Here is a 24,648-nt window from a genome sequence, read left to right as displayed (position 1 = left end):
GCTTGTGCCCAGGGGGTTGAGGCTATAGTAAGCCGAGATCAGGCCATTGCACTCCCAGACTGGGCGACAGAGCGAGATCCTGTCTCAAAAAAAAAAAAGGTCCTAAAAGTTTATATATTTGGTAAGATAACCACAAATAAAAATAGGATTCAGAAAGAGGATATAAGAACAGGAACAGGGGAAATTTTAGAAATTATTTTCCGAGAAGCACACACAGATAAATATGGATAAAGGTAAAACACTCCATGGTGTGGACAATTCCTTGCAAAACTATAATTTCTCAAAGTTGGGCTCAAAAACAAGTAGAAAAACGTGAATATATCAATAGAAATCAAAAAATTGTTTGTCAAAGATTTCTGTCTTAAAAACCTTCCAGGACTAGTCAGCTTTCCCATTGGTGACACCAACCCTCCACAACAAGGCCTGTAGATAGGTTTGGGCTTGTGGGTTCTTCAAGAAACCACTCTGGCAGATGTTAGCAGGCATCACTAGTGAAGGGAAACTGCCCAGCAGACCAGCTGTCTGCAGGTCTCTGCAGGGGGATCTATCAGTGGCAGGAATGTGATTATAAAATTAAAAGCTAGGGACCAATCTCAGAAATAGTTAAAGGAAACACTTAGGGAATATAATTAATTTACACCAAGAATGTCAGCAGGGGCTTGTGCCATAATAACTAAGATAAAAAATGGGAATGGTAATTCTACTTCATAGTTACAACCAGAGAAGCCAGCAACATATGGGACAAAACAATGAATTATCCAACATGACAAAATCAAGTTTATTATCGGCATTGAGAATAATTTTTAATAATGGGAAACATTAATATAATAAATCATAATAACAGGTCAACTGATAAAATCCAAACCTACCTAAAGGCCTTGTTGTGGAGGGTTAGTGTCACCGATGGGAAAGCCGACTAGCCCTGGAAGCTTTAACTGACTAGACAAACATTCAATAAAATCTAATGCCTATTCCTTAAAATACAAAAGATACTGCTTTAACAAATAAAGACTAGCTCTCACAAATCAATAATCAACACTCTACTTACTTAACAATGAACAAGAGTTATTTTTATTACCAAAAAAACACAATATAAAAATGCTATTATTACCAAATTATACAGTTCAGAAACTTTTAGAAAAAGAGTTAAGGTAGGAAATAGTAGTAAGCAACATTTTGAAAAGAAAAACTCCAATGATTTGCCATTCATGTTATTGTCAAACTAGAATGTTACATTCAAACCTAAGAGAAACAATAAAAAGCCATTAGCAAAAATAAGAAAGTTCAATAAGGTGCAACACAAACCAATGGCTTTCCTTTATAACACCAATAAATAATTATGAAATATGATGGAAAAATATTACATCCACGGTAGCAACAAAAACAAATACAATTCCTAAGAAAATATTCTACAAAATATGTTCAGGGCCTATAAAAACAAAAATACTGAATTTTACTGACATATAAGAGAATGCTTAACATTTAAAAAAATACACTGTGATGTTGGATGGGAAGATTCAGCACTGTAAAAATGTCTATTTTTTCCAAATTAAAATATAAGTTTAGTGACAGTCCAATAAATTCAATAAAGTGACAGTCCAGTAAAGGAAGAATGACAAAATTATTCTGAATTTCTGTTTTAAAAGAGGCAAAAAATCTAAGAAAATTTTGCAAAAGAAAACTAATAATGGAACTTATTTCCATACTAGCTATTAAAACACATTATAAAGCTACAATAAATAGTATGATGGTACTAAGCCCTAAAAATCAATGAATAGATCTTCAGAAGACATTGCTTTGAAAAAACATTAAAATATATAATAACTGGGCCAGGCATGGTGGCTCATGCCTGTAATCCCAGCACTTTGGGAGGCCGAGGGAGGTGGATCACCTGAGGTCAGCAGTTCGAGACCAGTCTGACCAACATGGAGAAACCCTGTCTCTACTAAAAATACAAAATTAGCTGGGCATGGTGGTGCACTGTAATTCCAGCTACTCGGGAGGCTCAGGCAGAAGAATCACTTGAACCCGGGAGGCAGAGATTGCAGTGAGCCGAGATCGCACCATTGCACTCTAGCCTGGGCAAAGACAGCAAAACTCCGTCTCAAAATAATAATAATAATAAATGTATGTAATAACTGAATCTGATGAATAAACATTATAAGCCAGTAGGGGAAGGAGTGAATAATGCAACAAATGGTGTGGGGAAAATCAATAACCTCTGTTTAGACTTTCACCCAAAGTCTTTCTGTTGCCCACAAGGCCCTAGATATTTTAGTTCCTTCTACTTTTCCAAACGCATTTAATAACTTGACTATCCCTGTTCCAACCTCCTTAGCCACATTTCTGTCTCTCAAGCATGCTAAGCTTGTTCCTGCCACAGGGCCCTGACCCTTGCTGTTCCCTCTGCATGGGGGCCCCTTACTTTCAAATGCCACCTCCTTAGAGATGGCCTGTCCCTGACAACAAATTCTCGAAGGCACTATTTTCATCCTCACACCAGGCACTCTCTATAAATGGCACTGTCACTCTCTGAAATTACCTTATTTAAAATGTTCATTGTTTGTTTCTCTGGCTAGATGCAAATTCCCTAAGAGTAAAGTCTTTGTTTCCTTTCTTCTCAAGTCTAAGTCTTCAGGGTCTAGAGAAGCTTTTAGCATTACTAGAGGCTTAGAAAACGTGTGTGTGTGTGTATACATATATCTGTATGTATATATGTTTATATGTATATGTATATTCCTATATATGGGGTGTGCGTGTGTGTGTGTGTGTATATATATACATATGAAATGAAAATAAGGATTCCAAACTACTCCAAACACAGATCTGTCTTATACACAATAACTTTGTATTAAATGTACATGGAAACAAATATTCACCATAATGAATTCAGTGGAACAGCAAAGCATTCAGTTACAGATTTATTAATAACAGTGAGTTATCTATTGTTATTCATTATCATCACATAACATCATCATTTAATTATAATCTTATCCTCATCACTTATTTTTATCATCATCATCAGCCACACTGTAAATATAGCATGATGAGACTCTTCCAGATCTAACTTTCAATTCCCATTGAATTCAGATCCTGTCTTTTACCCATGGTGATTCTTACTTTCCCTACAAATTCAAGGGCCACAGTGTAAAGCAAGCAAGAGGTAACTATTGGAAATGCTTTCTCTAAATGAGAGAAAGCAAGACTAAATGTGCTCTTTTGAACAGAATCTGGGAGTTCCTTGTCTAACCCTGCTTCTGCTTCTCTCTCTCCCTATTCCCTACCTCCATGCCACCTCCCATTCTTCAGGGGCAACCCCATCTGCTGACATCTGTCATGCTTCAGTTCCTAGTTGTCCTCCCACCACTTACTGTAAAACTGGGGGAAAAGAAGACTGCTATAAGGATCATACAGTGAGAAAAACCATTTCGTTTTTATTGAAATAAGGCAAGAAGCTGAGAATCTGTAAAATACACTCAAAATTTAGGCACTGGACCATCCAAGATCTGAGAGCTGTACAACAGAATCCCTTCCAAAAAAAGCAGGCTATAAAAGATTTTTTTTCTAATTGTTATATATTTCACATCATAAACAACCAACCACAGTCCAAAGACAGTGCTTGCTTCTTTGTTGGGGGGCTACGCATGGTTTTTGTCAGGTCCCCTGTTGCAAAGGATCAAATAGTTCTCCTGAAAGGAAATGTTTTTCAACATCCTTGCATTGTTTGGAGCAGTTTAATTATCCACTTCTTCAAGAACAGGAGATGTACAAGAAAAAAAAAAACTGGACTGAATCGCTCAGATAATAGTTACATGTCCTTATTGAGCTTTCTTCTTTCTGAGGAATGTTTTACAATAAAGTATAAGACTTATTGCTGACCTCTGGAAAGGTCCAATGCAGCCTCAGGACTAGTGTGGCCAGACCAGGCCATATGTTTGATTTTGTTAATACATCTGTCCTAAAGAGTGAAATTTGACAACTATGACCCCATGAAGAAAAACTACTCCCCACCCTTTTCTTGATAATTTTAATGAAACAGAAACTGGCTGTGCTTTTCATTTTTAACCTTTCCGTATTTTTATCAGCCTCCTGTGGAAGTTACTACTCAAAGGTTAAACTCTTGTATAATCTACTTATAGATAATTTTATTCACTGAACATTAAGAAGAAACATTATGTAATGATACTTTTCCATCCATTGCAATCAAAAAATATGTATTATTGGATCCATTCTGCAACCAGAAGCTAGCTACACATAGACTTATTTAATTTTCCTCCAGTTAAAAAAAAATTTCTGTATGTTCCACAGCCCCAGAATTGCTTCATAAGAAAAAAAAAAGTTTAAAGAACATATTGTTTTTCACGTTCCTGCTCCTTAACCAACTTAAGACAATACACAAACTAAAACCATGAAACAAAAACATTCTACATAAAAATAAGATGAACATTTTTGTATCACATCATGATTTTTATAGTATAAAGATAACAGCTACCTGCCACCTATGTTTAATATTGATCCCAGGCAAAAAAAAAATGAGCACACTGCATGTTTCTCAGCCCAGGCTACCTCCATTTATGCTCTTATTTAATTGTTTACATGTCTTGTAATTGCAAATTTGCATTGAAATAGAAAGAAAAATGCCCAATAGAGGTTTCTGCCAATATCTCAAAAGAAATTTTGCTTCAACCCCGGTATTCCAAACTTCATGCTTTGATAAGTATGACCATATGTGTGTCTCCTTCAGGAACAGAAAGTCTTTGGACTCGGATGTCTCCAAAGTAAGTGAGGCAGTTTGGCCAGAATGGACATGAATAAATATCCGTTCTTTGTTTGAGTATTAAAAGTCGAGGAATTACAAACGTCAGGAAGCAGAAAACACAGATTAGCAACAGGGACAATGATTTCAAAGAGGGATGGAAGGGAGTTATTAAAATAGAGACCTAAGAACTTGACTTTCCAAATCACACCTAGTATCTACATGTGGCTTTCAGAAGCTAGTCTCAAACATTTATCTTCTTTTTTGCTGTTTCACTTTTCCTCTCCTGGTCATTTCACCTCTGTCTCCTGGCTAATCCTATCCTCTGGTTTCTGAGTCAATATGACTCTCAGCCTGGAGTTTAGCCCCTACACTGTGTTAAGGATATATCAGTGAAGCAAAGAAAATCTCTGCCCTCAAGGAGCTTACATTCTAGGAGTAGGAAAAAGACTATAGACCAAATAAATAATCAAAATATCAAATATTAGATGGCCATGCATCAATAATGGTAGTCAAACTTCTTTGACCTATAAAAATGACAATGTCATGAGAGTTCCTCTGTATATTAAATGGTGATAAGTATTATTTTTAAAATGAAGCAGAGAAGGAGACTAGGTAGTAAAGTAGATGAGGGAGTAAAGGCAGAGAGGGTTATTGAGCATTTAAAATATGGCTAATGCAACTGAAGAACAGAATTTTTAGTTTTATTTGAATGAATTAATTTAAATTTAAACAGCCACAAGTGGCTAATGGCTACCTATCCAGATAACATGGTCCTAAGTCTTGCCTCTTACATGCTTTTTAAAATTAACTGACAGTCTTCCATCTAGCTGATTCCCCATTGCAGACAACTTAGCCTCTAATTCTCATTCTTGGTCGATTTGCCTGAATTTCTGGCCTCAGACTTTCTTCCTGAATGGTTGTAGAAATGCTTCCAGAAAACTATGGCCCAATGCCGCCCAGCTCAGAAGCATAGGCCTGGCAGAACCCTGGTATCTGCCTACTTGCCCCATGATCAGGAGTAGGATAGAAACCCTTTTTTAAAAAAGTGAACAGTAACTAACCAGATTTATTAAACACTACATTTAGACCAAATGAAAGAGATTAAATCCAGCAACAAATCAAAAGCACCTTCCAAACCTAAAATTCTAGGTAGACAACTATTTCTAAAATTATATTGTATTCACAGGATAATCCCAGGACCAGAAACCTCACAGAAATCCACCACTATATCAAAGCATCTAATGAACTCCAGGTATTATTTAGCATCACCTATCATGCAGCCAGTCCTCTGAATCATTAATCAAAACATGCAACCTTCTCTTTCCTGCTGTTCTCAAGGAAGATACTTCAATACCCAAAGTATTATTTTCATAATTTACTGTCATTCACAGGAAACTTAAGCTATAGATATTCTTACAAAAAATATTGGGGTAACTCTTGCCTTTCATTTTACATTATTAAATCTAATATAGGTGCTCAATTTCAAATGAATATACATTTCTTGCTATCTGCCAGACTTTATAACCTACAGTCAACAAGTATAGTTTCAAATGTAATATTTAACTGGTATAGGAAGATGAAGTAAAATATAGCAAGAAAAAACTTTACAAGTGGAAAAGAAAGTGGATTTAATGTGTATCTGACAAAAGCAAGCGCAGCTCAACACTTACTGATTTAGCACGACGTCAAGAATGAACGACGTTCCAAAGGCATCAACCTGGAAGCTTGCTTGGTCAACATGAGTCAACTACAATATCAAAAAGAAAAAAGGTTATTTATTACTCAGCCATACTAATTAGGCAATTAGTCTTTCTTATGATTATTTCAAAACACTTACAATATCATAAGAAAATAATTCAAAATGCAGAATAAGTGAAAACATATTAAAGTAAAATTTACATCTTCTTAGAAGCCAAGCAGTCACCAATCTGAAGTAAATTACCACCCAATCAAAGAGGACAAGTGCCCTACTTTTTTAGTTTACCTCAAGCGGTTAAGCATTTCATTTCCAAGATGACTGCACTTCATTCATCTTATCTGATTTTAAGTGACTAGCTTCTTTAAAATAAAGTTTTGTACATTTGGAAATAAAATAAGTAAAATATGCTCAATTTAAGAATAAAATAATATGGTGAACATGATATATTTAGAGAGAAGATATCTAAACCTCTACAAAATACCTTTTTCGCTTATCACAAAAACATACTTTAAAAATAGTATTTCAGTTTTAATTTACCAGACATAATTTCATCAAGGTTTCCACATCTTCCGAAAAGCAAAATTGAACCTCTGCACATCTACTGCCAATATCACCTATCCAAATGTTCTTGTGTAAAAAAAAAAAAAAAAATCACTATTTCCTATGCTATCCTAGGAACTCCCAGAGAAAACCACAAGGGACTCTAAACTAAAAAAATATAGTGCTTCCCATAGCATTAATATTTGCATACTGAATAATCATGTGAATTAACTGAAAAGAAAGGAGGAAGCAAAACTGTGAGTTCCATTCGACTCACCAAATATGAACAGTAGCTATATCCAAACAGTAGGACTCCAAATTATTGGATTTTTTTGTGTTTATGTTTCCACAGTATCCAAACCTCTAAAATAAATATGTATAATCACTAAAACGAGAAACATGTGACAAACATTATTTTAGAGATTAAAAGCCTCATGAGCAAATGCACATAGTATGTGAGACCAACAGAAATGCTGCTCCCTGAGATCAAGCGCATCCCAGAAGGGACATCTTAGGAGTCTCTGGGGCCACAGGGGACCTCAACCATCCCTGGGATTTCACACGCAATAAACTATGAGATTAGGTGAAAGGAGAGAGTCTGATTAATAACAAGGTTTTTTGGAAAGAAAGGATAATTCTTCTGTTTTAAAGTCTATCCTCCTATTTTAAAGAAGTAGGTATGGAAGAATCTTATAATTCTGTTGCTAACACATTCTAATCCTCATAAAACCTCAAAACTTAAGAATTACCTGGGTACCTCTGAGCCTCATTAGCCATTCAACTATCACTCCTAACTCTTCTCAACTAATACTCAGCCCCAACTAATCTTCGTTTTCTTTTTTTATGGTAGTTCTTGGAGCCACACCTTACTCTTCATTTCCACCTCTGCCATATATCATATCCCCTGATTTTTCTAAAGTTGACTCCTTATCAAAATCCCAAATGTAAGCCCTAGATTTTCTACTGTATCAAAAAAAAAAAAAAAAAAAAAAAAAACCTTCTCCCTGGATTTCAGGATCTTCCATAATTACCTTCCCCACTCCAGGCATAATGGTATATAAGCACCTACCCATAGCCCACCTACACTCAGTTCGCTCTTCTGCTCTTTAGTTCAAAAGCTATGTTCATTCCAACATTTTCTGTGGCTTTTTCATTCATTAATTTTGCTGAGCCCTTTTCTGAACTAGACCCTTCACCAAAGCTGTTTCCCAGAAACGGCCCTACTCATCCTTCAAGATTTAGATCAAGTTCCACCTGTAGTCGTCTAGGACTGCCAAAACAAAATACCACAGACTGGGTGGCTTAAACAGAAATTTATTTTCTCGCAGTTCTGGAAGCTACAAGTCCAAGGTTGAGGTGTTGGTAGATTTGGTTTCTCCTGAGGCCTGTCTCCTTGGCCTGCAGATAGCCGTTTTCTCTCTGTGTCCTCACATAGCCTTTTCTTTGTAAGTGCACATACCTGGTGTCTCTCTCTCTTCTTATAAGGACGCCAGTCATATTGGATTAGGGTCCCACCCTTATGACCTCATATAATCTTAATCACCTCTTAAAGGTCTCCCATCTCCAAACGCAGTCATGTTGGGGGTTAGAGTTTCAACATATAAATTTGGGGAGGGCACAATTCAGTGCATAGCACCTCTCTTCCATGAAGCCTTTTCAACCTCGTCTAGCCTCCTCCTCTCCTCCTCACTACAGGTCAATATCACATCAAGACCTTAGTAATGATCAGCACCAGGTATTTAGTTGATCTTCTGATCACCTGATTCATTCAAAGGTTGTTATCAGTTCCCTGGATGTATAAATGAACAACAACTGAACAGTTATAAATTAACTGCTTACAGAAAGACACTCTTTCCATTAACATTGCTTTCAAAATGATGTCAATGGATAACATCACTCCTTCCACCTAAAGCTCTTTGAGTTTCCTAGAGTGCTAACAACCATGTTTTGGGAAGAGCCTCTGCTTACCAGAAATGATGTTTCAGTTAAAATGAACCTCTCCCTCCTCCATTCTTCTTGTAGGACTATTAAAGCTCTTACCTCAATTTCCTTTGAATCAGAAATATTAATGCTGCAAATCTGTGGTGAACAACGCAAGGGCCACATGTTATTCACCTTGGTATCCATGATTACAGCTTGAATCGAGGTAATGTTAAAATTCTTCTTGGCAAGGTATTTACTGTCTGCATTAATTCTAATTCTTATCTTTTCTATTTCCTGCAGCTCCATTTTACATCTGGTATCTTATTTTATTGATCTCAGTCATGTCCCAAAGAGAAACTCATGTACTTAAATTCAAAAGAAAATCCATTGACAGAATGCTTAACTACTGCTTAGTAAGAATGTTTGCATTATTGATAGTAATAGGAACAGGAGTATGTTAACATAGCTTTAAAATAAGGCAAGCTTCCTTAGACTGTATACAGATTGATTCATTCAATAACCTTCTTCTGAGAGCCTACCAAGTGCTGGGAGCTATTTAGATTTGGGGGATAAAGTAGTGAAGAAAACTGATCATATTTCTGCTCCTGTGCAGCTTATCTGATAGTAGAGGAGACAGAAAATGAACAATTAAGTTAAAAACAAGTTTAGAAAATAAACATAGTATTCTCAGACTTAATAAAACAGGGAAATACTGTCGAGAATGACCAGGGAAGATGAAGGACTAAGGGTGTCTCAGAAGGCCTCCAGAAGGAGGCAACATCCAGGTAACAACATTAATAACTAGAAGGAATCTGTGGTAGGGAGAATAATGAGCCCTAAATATGCCTACACCGTAATATCCAGAACATATGAACATGTTACCTCACATGGAAAAAGGGACTATGCAGATATTTTTAAGGACCTTGACTTGGGGAGATTATCCTGGATTGTCTGGATGGGCTCAATCTAATCACTTGAGTCCTTATAAGAGGAAGGCAAGAGGGTTAAAATCAGAGAAGAAGCTCTGATGGTGGAAGTAGAGATCAGAGTGCTAAGAGGAAGAGGGCAGGAACCAAGGAATGCAGGCAGCCTCCAGAAACTAGAAAAGGCAAGGAATGAATCTCCCTTAGGGCCTCCAAAAGGAGCAAAGCACTGCCAATACTTCACCTTACCCTTGTAAGACCTATTTCAGGCTTCTGACCTCCACAGCTGTAAGACAGTAAGTTGTTGTTTCAGGCAACTAAGTTTCTGCTAATGTGTTATAAAGGCAACAGGAAACTAATACAGCATCACTGGCACTGTCCCTGAACACTTTGAAAAGCAGTTCCAATGAGTTGACTGCACCAGTATTCAATATCACTTTCCTCCCAGTTTGGCTAAAACCAAGACACTTTCAGCAGCAGGGCTGAAACTCATGAGGCCTCAAGGATCAAACCCAGAACACAGGACTTCTCACCCAAACCAAACTTGCGTTGGTGGTCACTAAAATAAATGTGAGCCTGGTTTCTTTGCATTTTGTGTGGTCTTCTGATATTCAGGAACCTACCTTCCCCATGTTTCTGGCCGATAAATAGGACAAAGAGAAGAAACATGGTTGCTTTTTTTTTTTTTTTTTTTGAGACAGAGTCTCGCTCTGTCGCCCAGGCTAGAGTGCCGTGGGGCGATCTCTGCTCACTGCAAGCTCCACCTCCCGGGTTCACGCCATTCTCCTGCCTCAGCCTCCCGAGTAGCTGAGTAGCTGAGACTACAGATGCCCCCCACCACGCCCGGCTAATTTTTTGTATTTTTTTTTAGTAGAATGAGGTTTCACCATGTTAGCCAGGATAGTCTCGATCTCCTGACCTTGTGATCTGCCTGCCTCAGCCTCCCAAAGTGCTGATATTACAGGTGTGAGCCACCACACCCGGCCAATATGGTTGCTTCTTAAGGTTATCTTGGCGATGGAATAAAGTAAATGAATTATACCGAATTGCTGTATTATCAGGCTTATTATTCAACACCACTGAAGTGAGCCAGGATGGTTCTCAGACAGTTACTCTTAGACCTTGCCTTTTTAGTTTAAGGAAAAAGGTATGTTTGAGAAGAAAGAATCAGTATAATACCAAGATTTTCCTTTGGTGGGGGAAACAGGCTAAGATACTGTCAAGGAAAAATTCCAATATTTATTAACTTTAAGTTGAAGATTAAAAAGTAGTAATACCTCTCAGAGATACTAGAAAAACATAATTTTGCAGAAATGCCATCTTTCAAATTACTACATAAGAATGAATTCTGATTTTAAAAACTATTAAACAGGTACTTCAGGTATTAGAATAATACTGAGGGCCGGGCGCGGTGGCTCAAGCCTGTAATCCCAGCACTTTGGGAGGCCGAGACGGGTGGATCACGAGGTCAGGAGATCGAGACCATCCTGGCTAACACGGTGAAACCCCGTCTCTACTAAAAATACAAAAAACTAGCCGGGCGTGGTGGCGGGCGCCTGTAGTCCCAGCTACTCGGAGGCTGAGGCAGGAGAATGGCGTGAACCTGGGAGGCGGAGCTTGCAGTGAGCCGAGATCGCACCACTGCACTCCAGCCTGGGTGACACAGCGCGAGACTCCGTCTCAAAAAAAAAAAAAAGAAAAAAAAAAAGAATAATACTGAGAGAATTCCTAGAGTTCATGTAATACAAGATCCTTAGTATATAAATAGGGACACTGAGGCCAGTGTGGGCAAAAGTCACTTCCAAAGTCACATATGTGGTGGCAGAGTAGGCATCCCACCTGCTGGTAGGCCTTTTTCATCATATTTCAACTCCTTGCTTTCATTCTACAGCTTGGAGGTACTTGCAGGTTTTACTGGGTTCTAATGAATAATTATTATAATAGAAGTCGTTTCAGTATCATTAAAATGCTCTGAAGAGCATTTTTAGAAGATACGACAACAAAATCAAAACATAAAAAACAATCTTTAGAATTCCATTTTCATCGAAAAGTCAATAACATGACCACAGCTGATGTCCTAAGCCATGTCCTAAGGCCAATTTGATAACAAGCTTACAAACTCAGAGTTATAGTTAAAAATACGTATATTGAAATCCCTCGTTTAAGGAAAAGAAATTACATGGACATGGTAAAATATGTGCGTGCAGTACATATGTGTTTTAGGGATTGAGACAAGCAGTGAGGCTGACATTTATAGAAACTGTGAAAGAAAAGATACAGGAGAAAAATGCAAAATATAAAATAACTCTCCAGATGGCAGGAACTCTTAATAAATCAATATAATTACATAATAAATAATTACATAATAAATATATCAATTAAATCAATATAATTACATAAAGATAATTCTAATTTCTAAATTCAAAAATGAATCATAGAAATTTTTGGACCATAAGAACATAATACAATCCCCAGACTGGGGCCTGTTTATTATTCATGGGCAATAGCTGAAATTAAAATGTGAAATTAACATAACACTCATGTTCCTCATGCATTTTGCTTCTTGGCAGCCTGTACTCTTCTCCTCATAACTTCTAGATTCAATGAACCAAGGTCAGCCTACCTATCCCAGAGAGCAAACACAAGGGAACTTTTTAAGACTGCCTTATTGATAGCCAATTTTTAAAGCAAAGTTAGCAGTACAACATTCATAGTAGAATCAGAACCTTGACACAATGAGAAAGACGAGGTACTTTAGGTTTTTAATTAAGCCCAACCTGAACAACGAATTGATGTTTACCAATGGGGTGGGAATATCAGCAATCAAAAGGTAGTATACAATAAGATAACTGTGAAAGTAATTAACATTATTAAAAATAAGGGTTTAATGCATGTAATAGAATCTTTAGGTACTGCGTCCTAAACATGTATTTGCCATTTGACTGCTTCAGCTCAGTTTAAAAAAACTACAAGTATAATTCTTGGAAGTCTAACATCTTCAGTTTAATAAAAAAAAATTGTGTGTGTGTATATATATGTGTATGTATATATATGTGTATGTATATACAGAGAGAGCAAATATGGCTTATATATATGATCCCTCTTTTCTACATCAGAAAAGGCAACTGAAAAACCACCATAGCCTTATGATAACTTCTGGCAAAAGAGCTGCAAAAGATTGATACTATATCTCTATTCAGATGAAAGTTTCTCATTCTAGAATTTGTTGTGGTCACATCAAGATATGGGATTAATTTTGTGAAGCGGAACTGTATTACAATGGCATCTGTTAAAAGACAGCTCTACCCAACAGGTCTACCTATATGTAAATTGGTATGATAAATGTAAGAACATTAGTGTTTTCTCTCCGTATTTCTATACTATGACTCCATGTTACTCTCCCTTTTCCATCTCAGTAACACCCGTAGTTTTCATAAGCTGATTATATATTGTATCTAATTTACATATTTTCTTTAAACCAAACTGTTCTTGAAACCCAACCATCTGCATTTAGTATTACAAAAACCAGAACGGTGCCTGGCAACAGGACATTTTAAAACAAAATGAAACAAAACAAAATAGCACAATTTTTAAAGAACAAACTTTAAAGAGCTGAGGTACACTTGAATTCTAGGTCTTCTATTTACCAGTGGAATAAACTAGAGCAGGTTGTTTCATGTCTCTGAACTGAAAGTCCTCATCCCTTAAAGAGCAAAAATAATAACACACACTTTGTAGATTTGCTGTAATAATTAAATAAGCGATAGTCCATTCAACACTTATAGAGTGCCAACCATACCAGGCCCTGAGAAAGAAAGATGAGTTGGATATGGCTCTTGCACTCAGGAAACTCGTAGTCAAAAGAGGAAGGTACTAAACAAATTATTACAAAGTGAGTATAAGTCCAACAGTAGATATATGTATAAAATACAACAGCAGTCCTTCAACTGTAGGGATACCAAGGAATGCATTGGTACTCCTCAGATTGACAATGTAAGGCAAAGCACTACAAGAAAAAGGAACAACAAAGGCACAAAAATGGCAAACAGCTCAGCACAACCAGGAAACTACAAGGCATGCTATATATTACAAGGCACATTAATGTATTACTGATTTATTTTGGAAGATCAAGCTGGAACTGAAGACATCAAAAAACTTCTAAAATTCTCAATCCTGGTTCCACATTAGACTTTGATATGGTTTGAATTTGCATCCCCACCCAAATCACATGTAGAATTATAATCCCCAGTGTTGCAGGAGAGGCCTGGTGCACAGTGACCAGATCATGGGGGTGGACTTTCCTCCTTGCAGTTCTTGTGATAGTGAGTGAGTTCTCAGGAGCTCTGGTTGTTTAAAAGTGTGTAGCATCTCCCCCTTCTCTCTCTCTCTTCCTCCTGCTCTGACCATGTAAGACATGCCAGCTTCCCCTTCACCTTCTGCCATGATTTTAAGTTTCCTGAGGTCTCCCCAGAAGCAAAAGCCTGTACAGCTTGTAGAACCATAAGCCAACTAAACCTCTTTTCTTATAAATTACCCAGTTTCAAGTATTTCGTTATAGCAGTGCAAGAACAGACTAATGCACTTAGGAAGTCTTTTTTTTTTTTTTTTTTTTTTTTTTTTTCCTTAGAGACAGGGTCATGCTCTTTTCCCCAGTCTGGACTGCAGTTGCACAGTCACGGCTCACTGTAACCTCAAATTTCTGGGCTCAAGTGATCCTGCCACCTCAGCCCCCCTGAGTAGCTGGGACTATAGGCATGTGCCACCATACATAGCTATTTTTATTTTAATTTTTTGTAGAGACAGAATCTCACTGTGTTGCCCAGGCTGGAGTGCAGTGGCTATTCAGAGATGCGATCATAGCTCACTGCAGCCTCAAACTCCTGGAGTCAAGCAATTCTCCTACCTCAGTCTCCTGATTAGTTGGGATTACAAGCATACGCCACTACACCCAGATTGCCTTGGAAAACTTTTTTAAACATACTAATGTCTGTGCCTCAAATTCAGCAATTCTGATATACTTGGTCTGCAGTGGATCCCAGGCATCAACAATTTTTAAAGAGCCATACATGTCATTCCAAGGTACAGCCAACGGTTGAAAAGTGATATTCTAAACCAACCTAAGAAACGCCCTCCTTATCTTGAAAGTCATAAAAATGGCTTTCAAAGACCTTTGTGATAACAGATGTCCCTTTCCTTCACTATTTATGACAAAATATGTTTAACTTTCAAAAGTGAATATTTACTTACTAAATTCCTGTATTATTTCTTAAAAGTAAAATGTATGTTCTTATGACAATTTACTACCTACATTTTGTTGTTGAGTTCAACCAAAATAATAAAAGTTTTAAAAGTTTTTTCTAAAAGCAGGGAATGAGTAAGAGAAATACAAAAGGAAGAAAAAGAAATTCAATCAGATAGTCTTTCCTGCTAAATTAAGGGCCAATATCTCTGTAAGCACCTTGGCACGCTTTCTCACAAAGTAGAACCTCAATATACTTTTTTTTTTTTTTTTTTGAGACAGAGTCTCACTCTGTCACCCAGGCTGGAGTGCAGTGGTACGATCTTAGTTCACCGCAACCTCCACCTCTAGGGTTCAAGCAATTCTCCTGCCTCAGCTTCCCAAGTAGCTGGGATTATAGGCGCACACCACCATACCCGGCTAATTTTTTGTAGTTTTAGTAGAGATGGGGTTTCACCATCTGGCAAGGCTGGTCTCAAACTCCTGACCACATGATCTGCCCACCTTGGCCTCCCAAAGTGCTGGGATTACAGGCATGAGCCACCATGCCCAGCCTATACTGTTTTTTTAAATGAGGGGGGGAAAGGAGCAAAATATTGGAATTCCCATGGTATTTTTATTCTTTTTGAGACAGGACCTTCCTGCATTGCCCAGGCTGGTCTCAAACTCCTGAGCTCAAGCAATGTTTCTACTTTGGCCTCCAAGCCTATATATTTTAAAGAGCTACTCCATGTGAGTCTAAAGTATGGCCAATTCTCATGGAATTCTCATCTACTTATATTTGCTTTCCAAGTCAAATTTCCATTCTTGCTGTTGGTTTTATTTTACATGAAAAAATTTATAACTTGTATTAGTCTGTTGTCATGCTGCTGTGAAGAAATACCTGAGACTAAGTAATTTATAAAGGAAAGAGGTTTAATTGACTCACTTCACAGGGGTGGAGAGGCCTCAGGAAACTTACAGTCATGGCAGAAGGGGAAGCAAACACATCCTTCTTCACATGGCAGCAGCAAGAAGTACAGAGTGAAGTAGAGGAAAAGTTCCTTATAAAACCATCAGATCTTGTGAGAACTCACTATCACGAGACTAGCATGAAGGTAACCACTCCCATCATTCACTTACCTCCCACCAGGTCCCTCCTATGACATGTTGGGATTACGGGAACTACAATTCAAGATGAGATGTGGGCGGGGACACAGCCAAACCATATCACAACTGATATAAACAATTTCTTGCCCTTGTTTTGGGATACATTTTCCTAGGACAGAGATTACATCATGTAGATCTCACTACCCAGGGATTCCTAGATGAAGGCTACACATTCTACCAAAAAAAAAAAAAAAAAAAAAAAAGGCTTTCCTTGGATAAGATGAACTCTTGAGAGGCATTCCCTGAATTTACCTTGCTACATCTTGCTACATTTCCAGTTCTGAAGGCACTAAAATGGACTCTTGTGATTCCCTGGCTGCCAAGGTGGTCCCTGCTCCAACAAACTAGAGGCAAAGACAAAAAGACAGACTATGCTGACACTGGCACCAGCTCCTATTTTCTCATCTCCATTCAGGAAGTCAGGCAGCCTCATTACTTATTTATGCTTCAGCTATCTTCTGATAAATCAGTCTCTCCATCATCTTGGCCATTAGCTGCCCATTACTAGGCCTGCAATTTAAGGCCTGAACAAGAAAAAGCTTACTCACATAATCCTGAAAGCCAAAGCAGACCTTTAAGATACTTACTAGTCTGAGAACAATACAATATAGTATAGTTATATTGAACTATAATTAAATCTGAGTACAAGGAACCCTAACATTTAGATGCAACAAAATCGGCAGACAAAAATGTCTCAGACAAATCAGTCCTGGGAAATGGATACTCTTTTCTGGTACAGGAAAGGCCTGTGAGAAATGAGATGAGAGCTCTTCCCAGCCCCACTATTGGCTTGATATTTCATTTAGAGTAGAGTCAGGAAAACTTTCATCTTCATCTTCTTTTTCCCCATATGCGAACTGAAAATAGTCACAATTACAGAATGCTGTGAGGAAAACGCTTAACATTTTTGTTTATGGTGAAGAGAGTATATAAAGCTCATTGCAGAGAATAATGTAACTATCAAAAGGTAAAAAGTGGAGAAGAGGAAAAATGAGTAAATGGCTGTCAACTACACTCTCACATGAATAGCTAGTCAGTCTAGCTCTAAATCAAGTAATTTTAAAAGCAGAATTAGAAATAAGAATTGTCCCTGCCAGCTGGGTCACAATCTCTCCTGGAGGCAACTTCAGAAGTAGGCCATGTCCAAATAATAAAATTAAGAATGGTGAGTTCTTCACATCAAGGTTTACTTTAGCCAGTTCTGTAATATCAATGGATTTTTCTTTGCTTGATTTCATTTGCTTAAATAGACATTACATATATCTGAGAGTAAAGGCTCACTTTTACTTAAGGGCTAGCTCCAAGTGTCTGAAGAAAGAAAAATAGGAAACATCATTGTACAAAATCCCATGATAAATAGCTAGTACATATAAATTCCATAGCATTTCCTTTGGGAAACAATTTCATATGATGTATAAAGACCTTTTCTCTCCTAGGACTAAAGAATGAAACTATATAATTCTAAAGGATGTTCTGCTCACATATTTACATATAATAAACTATGGAACTATGTTTCAAATTTTAAACATAAGACCATATGCCTTCTTTACTAACATATCTCACTCGTCTAAAAGTTTTCCAAGGACTTGGTCAAGAAACACTCTAAGAGCAAAGCAAAAGTCAGAGAAAAATAAAAGCAGTTAAGTCCCTAATGTTAAGGATATGCAAATGACACGTTTTCACCTATGACTTGACTGTCAAACACCAGAGACTTTCTTCCTTTCTTTCTTTTAACCAAAGGCTTTCTTTATTGGGACACCAAACGAGATAATTCTAGAGACAAGAACCACTGCAAAAATATTTCATTTTCTTGTTTGCCAATGGGCTAGAATGAAGACTGGTAGGAAGAACACACTACCTATAGCTATCTTAGTTACCACAGTAAAGAAAGGAGAAGATGGGACTGTGGTGTGTGTCTGTGAGAGAGAGAAAGAAAGAGAGAAAACAGACTACCAGCCCTCTCTGCAGCCCTCTCTGAGAAAACCATGTCTTAAAACCATGTAGTCTTGTAATGCACACATAGGTTAGAAAATAGCAAGAATATTTAACAGTGATTTAGTATGACATAAATCTGCCCCCAAATTCTTAAACTCAGAGGCTTCCACAAACTACCAGCTGGTGTCTCCAAGCTGCTTTGAAGAGTAACTCCTTGCCCTTAAGTTTCAAGAAAGTTGAAAGAATCCATCCACAATTCATGTTTGAGAGAAAATACTAACATCCAAAATGAAAATTTTTGTTATAGGTACTGCATCACCTGTACCTGGTATACGGTCTTCTGGGATTCTGACTTCAAAAACATCTGAATCTAAAAAAATTCAATGAGTACATATTTCCAAACATGTTCTAATAAAAAACCTAAGGGGCTGAAAAATAATGCAATTATTCTGTTAGACAAAGGTAATAAAAGAGACTCTAGAAACTAATTGTATTTATACTTCTATTATTTATTGGAGCTAGTCCCTGTGATAAGAAAAAAAAAAAAAAAAGATCAATCTTGTCACCTAATCCTTAGCATTAAACTTTCCCTAGAAAAGTGAAATGTCTTTTTAAAATACACTGACTCCAATTGATCTTTGAAAGTAGGAAATCCTAAGAGATAACATTATTAGGAGACATAGAAAAACTGCACAAATCAAGTCACATTATCCATGAGCCATCCAACAGTGCTTATGTGTGCATGTGTATACATTATGGCAGGAAAAGCTTGTAGCCAACTGTAACCTAGAAGATAATTACCACTTAAAACAAGCAAACTTTCTTGTACTGAGCCCAGCTCAGAAGAGTTGGAAATAGGAGAAAAAACTGCACTCTAAATGAGGGAGATAGGATATAGATCACCACTGAAGGGTCTTACAGACTTAAGACATACTAACATTGTCTAGCGATGTAAAGTCAGAATCACATGAAGACTACCCTTAGCTCTGAAATACATGTTACTACAAGAAAATATATATATTAATATAACCTTCGTGATATCTAATTAATTTTATAACCTCACATCTGAATATTTAAAAGAAATAAAACCCTTACTCTCAAAACTCTTTCTTCACTGGCATGAAATCAGCTCTTAATAGAAACAATTTCAGCCAGGCGTGGTGGCTCAAGCCTGTAATCCCAGCACTTTGGGAGGCCGAGGTGGGCAGATCACAAGGTCAGGAGATCGAGACCATCCTGGCTAACACGGTGAAACCCCGTCTCTACTAAAAAAAAATACAAAAAACTAGCCAGGCGAGATGGCGGGCGCCTGTAGTCCCAGCTACTTGGGAGGCTGAGGCAGGAGAATGGCATAAACCCGGGAGGCAGAGCTTGCAGTGAGCTGAGATCTGGCCATTGCACTCCAGCCTGGGTGAGAGAGCGAGACTCTATCTCAAAAAAAAAAAAAAAAAAGAAACAATTTCATATCAAAGCCTCACGGAACTTGACCCCAACAGTATCAGAAACATAAAAGATGAATAAAATTACAAGGAGCCATCACAGGATGGTGGAGCTCTGGAGCCACTAGCTACAGGAGAGCCATTCATTCCTTCCCTCTGATTAGCTGCTTAGCCTTAACAAAACTATGTGTATACAGGGGCTCAGACACTGTTTTCTGTATGTTCCATATGTGACTCAGGTCTCTGTACTGTTGATGTGTTTCGATACAATGCTGAATAAATCAGACTCTGTAATTCTTGCCTCTACTGGAGGCAAATCAGAGCAGTTTAATGAGGATTCCATACATTTGCCATGCTGGATTAAAGAAAGGATTCCTACAAGATATCCTGATTCTTTTTTACAAAGGAAAAAGGCCAGGCACAGTCATTCTTTCTATGTTTTATAATAGTTTTTTCAACTTCTTATTGCTTTGAGGCAAATGAATACTTTCAAAGTAACATGGAGGCCACTTTTTATTTAATTTATCAAATGATACCCTAGGAGAACTTATTCACTTCTGAAAACTGGGTGGGTTGTCGCTCTGAACTTTCCCCACTGGGTTTCTGGGAAGCTGCCTCCTGGCAAAGGCTCCTGACTGAAACTTTCCCTGATTGGCCGTCCTTAGCAAACTGCAATCAGGTGTCCTTTTTGTCCTTCTCTGGCCTTCCCTGCATGCCTCACAGTCTCCACCACCACCACCAAGTCCTGAACTCCTAATGTGTACACAGGACTCCAGGAGAATCAAAATGGACTCTGAGAAAGATAAGGCCCTACCAACAGATTTTTATTATCTGGAAAGACATGGTATTATCGTACAAGACAATAACACAATGGCATGCTTAATTGCTTTGTCCAAGATTTTTCCCTCTGTTTTAAAACTGTGAGCAGTTGCTTATGAAAAGCTGCATACGATAGTGGTTAAAACTCCAGATACTGGAGACAAATTTCCTATGTTCAAATCCTAGCTCCACCCCTTCCTAAACTGAATGATCCTGGGCATTATTTAAGCTCTCTGTGCCTCAGTTTCACTATTTATTAAATGCAAAAAACAGTATCAACTTCTGAGGATTGCTGTGGAGACTGAATACATGTAAGACGCACAGAACGAGCTGCTGCAGTGACTGGTGCTTGTTGTTATAGCTACTGGGGAGGCTGAGGTGGGAAGAACACTTGAGCCCAGGAGTTTGACCCAAATTGAGCAACACAGCAAGATTCCATCTTTAAAAAAAAAAAAAAAAAATCCACAGAATGTTCTAGCTCCATAAACGTTAGGGAACTTATTCTGCCACATGATTTAAAAAAGTGTAAGGAGTGTGAACAGAATTTCGTGTTGTATTCAGGAATCAGAATTGTTCTTGCTTCCCTTGTCACTTCCAGATGACAATTCCTTTATCCCTCTCTCATTGAGGTGCACGGCTTATAGCTACACCATCTTCCACTCTCAACTCTATACCAAGTGCCTCTGTCGTCCCAACGTTTGGCACCTTGCTTAGCACAAAGAATGCACTCACTTACAAATTTAAAACAAAGCTGACAACTGTTAATCTGACAACAACATGAACAAACATTATTTTGCAAACTGTGATTAGCCAAAAGTGAAAAGTAGTTCTCAGGACTCACATAATAAAGGTTGCTTTCACATAATTTAACTACTTTACTGGTTTTCTTGTGAGTTCTCCAGTAATTATAAGCACAATCGTTGTTTTATAGAGTGTAACTCTCAACAGCATATGCATTACACTAATTCTCCTGAAATACGGCTGACCTGTGCTCCTGTGTTAACTATATTCACCTGACATTTGTTAGTGAGTTTGGTGGTCGTTGGGCTACATGACTTGCATGGGCATTATCTATAAGGCAGATGGAGAAGAATGGAACTTTGAGCTTTGGGCAAGCTCGATGAATTATATGATTCATTCCCTCACTTGTAAGGAAACAAACATCTGTACAAAACTATTTAGAAAAATGATTGTTGAACCTACTTTATAAGTTCTTGAGGCAGTTCCTCAACCCCCATTTATAGTCTGTTCCGATGCTGAATCATCTTACTTTTCCTTTTAAATCACTAACAAAACTCCGTCTTAATGCAACTTAGTCCTATTTCTCCCATTTGTGAAACCAGATATTAACATGTTCAAAGAAAGCATGGAAGTGTGCTGCTCATCTCTTAGGCACAGTAGAAAGTATCTGCTACTTAGTAAGCTTTATGGCAGGCTAGTTCTAAAAATATCTGCCAACCACACCAGATAAAACATCTTGCAAAAGGAGTAATTCATAACCATGCATGTACTAAACATAAAATACAACCACATTTAAGTGCATGGAAGTAATACTGTCTTGAAAAGAAGAATTCAAATGCATTACATTGTGGGATTATGGGAAGAGGAGGGGAACAGATTACATTTAGACACCACACTGAAAATCTGTATGTTCTTCCTTGGTGGGATAAACCAATACTGAGAGACTGCAGGATGAAACCAAAAATACTGCCAGAGATGTGGATGATTCCAAATATTTCCTACCAGAACAGTTTCCAATAAGATCTTACATCACCAATCTTCTTTAGAGTAGTCATCTTGTTATTCATATTTGACCGGTACACTCTGGCCTCTCTGGCCTTCGGGTCATCATATTGGTTGTTCTCTCTACATATAATGCTCTTCCTAAGATACCTGTATGACTCACTCCCCACATCCTTCAAGTCTTTTCCTAATGTCATTTTCTCTGAAGCCTAACGGACTACCCTACTAAAAATTACAACGTATGCCCCCTACACTCCCCCGCACTATCAGTCTCCATTACCATGCCATATTTTTTATTTTCCATAGTACTTACCACCTTTGAACATACTGTATAATGTATTACTGCATCATTTACTATATTTGTCTATCTGCTAGAACATAAGCCCAGAAGAAAGAATTATCTTTTTTATTCACTGATGTATCCCAAAGGCACAGAACAATGCCACATAGTAGGACCTCAATAAATGCTTGCAGAGTTAAAAGGATGTCAGTTCACAAATCAAATCACAGGAAATTGCAACACACACACAAACTGCATTAATGTTACTCAAAACAGCTACTGAGCCTTAACCTGAAATAGAACCAATGGAAAAATTTTAATCGCAGAGCTGGCAACTTTATAAGAAAAGGAACAAGAACTGAAGTCTATTAAATATTTGCCAATCCCCTCAGTTCCCTCATTATTCAAAGATAGGATGATAAAAAGAGAAATCAAGAATCTCTAGTTCTAGTGAAAACACACTGCAAAGAACAGGAGCTATAAAAAGGCATGATTAATAGCTCTAATATAACTGAAATACCCAATTGCACAAGGGCCAGAAGGTTCAGAGAAAAGTATAGCTGTTTCTCTTCTCATCAAGTGAATATAAGGACTAAGAGTGACCCAGTGGCCTTATGGAGATGAGATGTCCCACGAATACTCTACACACCACACACACACACACAAACACACACACACACACACACACACACACACTACTACCACCAGCAGCAACAATACTATCTGCACTTGAAGCTCTTTTCTTCCTGAACACTTTCATCAGTGAACATATGATGCTTAAATGCTTAAAAGGAAAGCATATGGACTTCTTCTAACTTAATTATTTCTTGAAAAAGAGAAATAACACAACTAACTTCAGAATAACAGATTTTGGAAAGACTGTTTGTTTAAAACTGTTAGAAATTCAGAAACACATGGTTGATTGATAAGTATTAAAATATTTATTAAATATGGGAATCCACTGCAAGAACATGGAAGTTCTTCAGTTCTTTCCACTGATCTGAAGGCTACATCTAATGCTGGGCCCAGATTAATAAGAAGCTGAAAATTTTAAGATTACAACTACTCTACAATGGTACCAAAAACAGCACAATAATAAAAAGAGAAGAGTCCAAACAGAAAGGAAAAAACAATGAATTCAGAACGACAAACTTTTATTTAAAACTATATTAAAAAACACTGAATTGTATATTCAAGAGTGAATTCTATGGTATATGAATATGTCAATAAACTATTGTTTTAAAAACTATATTAAAATCAGTATTGTTGCCATAAATATATTTTAAATGCAAAGCAATCTTAATTTTCACAGAAGACTCAACTTTTTATAATAAATGCTACCATCTATAAAATTTTAGAAGCCCTTTCTTCCAGATCACCTGTCTGTTCCTTTTGATTTGCATATTGAAGTATTTCAGGCAAAACATGTTTTTTAAAAAGGAAAATAAAACAGACTATTAAAATAGAGCATCTTGTCCTCTAATCTGGTAGCTATGTTTTTGGAAACACCTACAGTGAGACCAAAGCTAGATCCAGAACTAGCACCAGAGAGCAAATTGTTCTACCATCCTGGAGCATTTGATACAAATCACAGCTCTTATGAAAACAGAGAAATCCAGTGATTTGCATATATAAGACACTGAGTATCAGTTTTATACCAAGAAAAGATAATTATAGGAGCTAAAAAAAATAGGAGCTAACATTTATTGAGCTCTTACTATATGCCAAACGCCCAGCTACAGCTTTATGTATATTATCTTTTTTAATCCTCACAACATATGAACTGGGTACTATTCTTATTCACATTTTATTGGTGTAAAAACCCAGGATTAGAGAAGTTAAGTGTTTGCCAAGTTCACACAGTGAGCTAGTGGCAGAGGTGGAGTCTAATTCTAGGTCCTTTAACATTTAATCATGTTTCTATAATGCTTTTTTAAAAAGAAAACTACATTTGAGATTTATTTTGTGAAAAAATAAGATATTCTAAAAACTACAGTAAATTCCACAGTGATAAAGTAATACACAGACAGACCAAGAATCATTAAGAAAAGGATCTATATGAATAAAATAAAAAATTTAAATCTGTTAAACCAAATATACCATGAGAAGAATGAAAAATAAGCCATAAACTAAAAAATAAATAAATATTTGCTATACAGATAATAGAGAATAATCCAGAATATTTTTAAATACCAAAAAT

At 37.2% G+C, this 24,648-nt stretch overlaps 1 protein-coding gene across 18 annotated transcripts in view; it reads right to left on the bottom strand.

Annotated features, from left to right (window-relative positions):
* Nucleotides 1-24,648, bottom strand: part of ADAM22 (ADAM metallopeptidase domain 22) — a 246,479-nt gene that overhangs the window by 203,558 nt on the left and 18,273 nt on the right. For all 18 annotated transcript variants that reach the window (XM_021936095.2, XM_021936099.2, XM_021936098.2 and 15 more), the window contains one exon: nucleotides 6,430-6,506. In XM_021936095.2, coding sequence (XP_021791787.2) covers nucleotides 6,430-6,506 — 77 coding nt within the window. The remainder of the gene's footprint in view (nucleotides 1-6,429; nucleotides 6,507-24,648) is intronic.

Source organism: Papio anubis, chromosome 4 (assembly GCF_008728515.1).
Source record: "Papio anubis isolate 15944 chromosome 4, Panubis1.0, whole genome shotgun sequence".
Lineage (NCBI taxonomy): Eukaryota > Metazoa > Chordata > Mammalia > Primates > Cercopithecidae > Papio > Papio anubis.
Note: the sequence above shows the minus strand (reverse complement) of the source record. Positions and strands in the feature narration are given on the sequence as shown.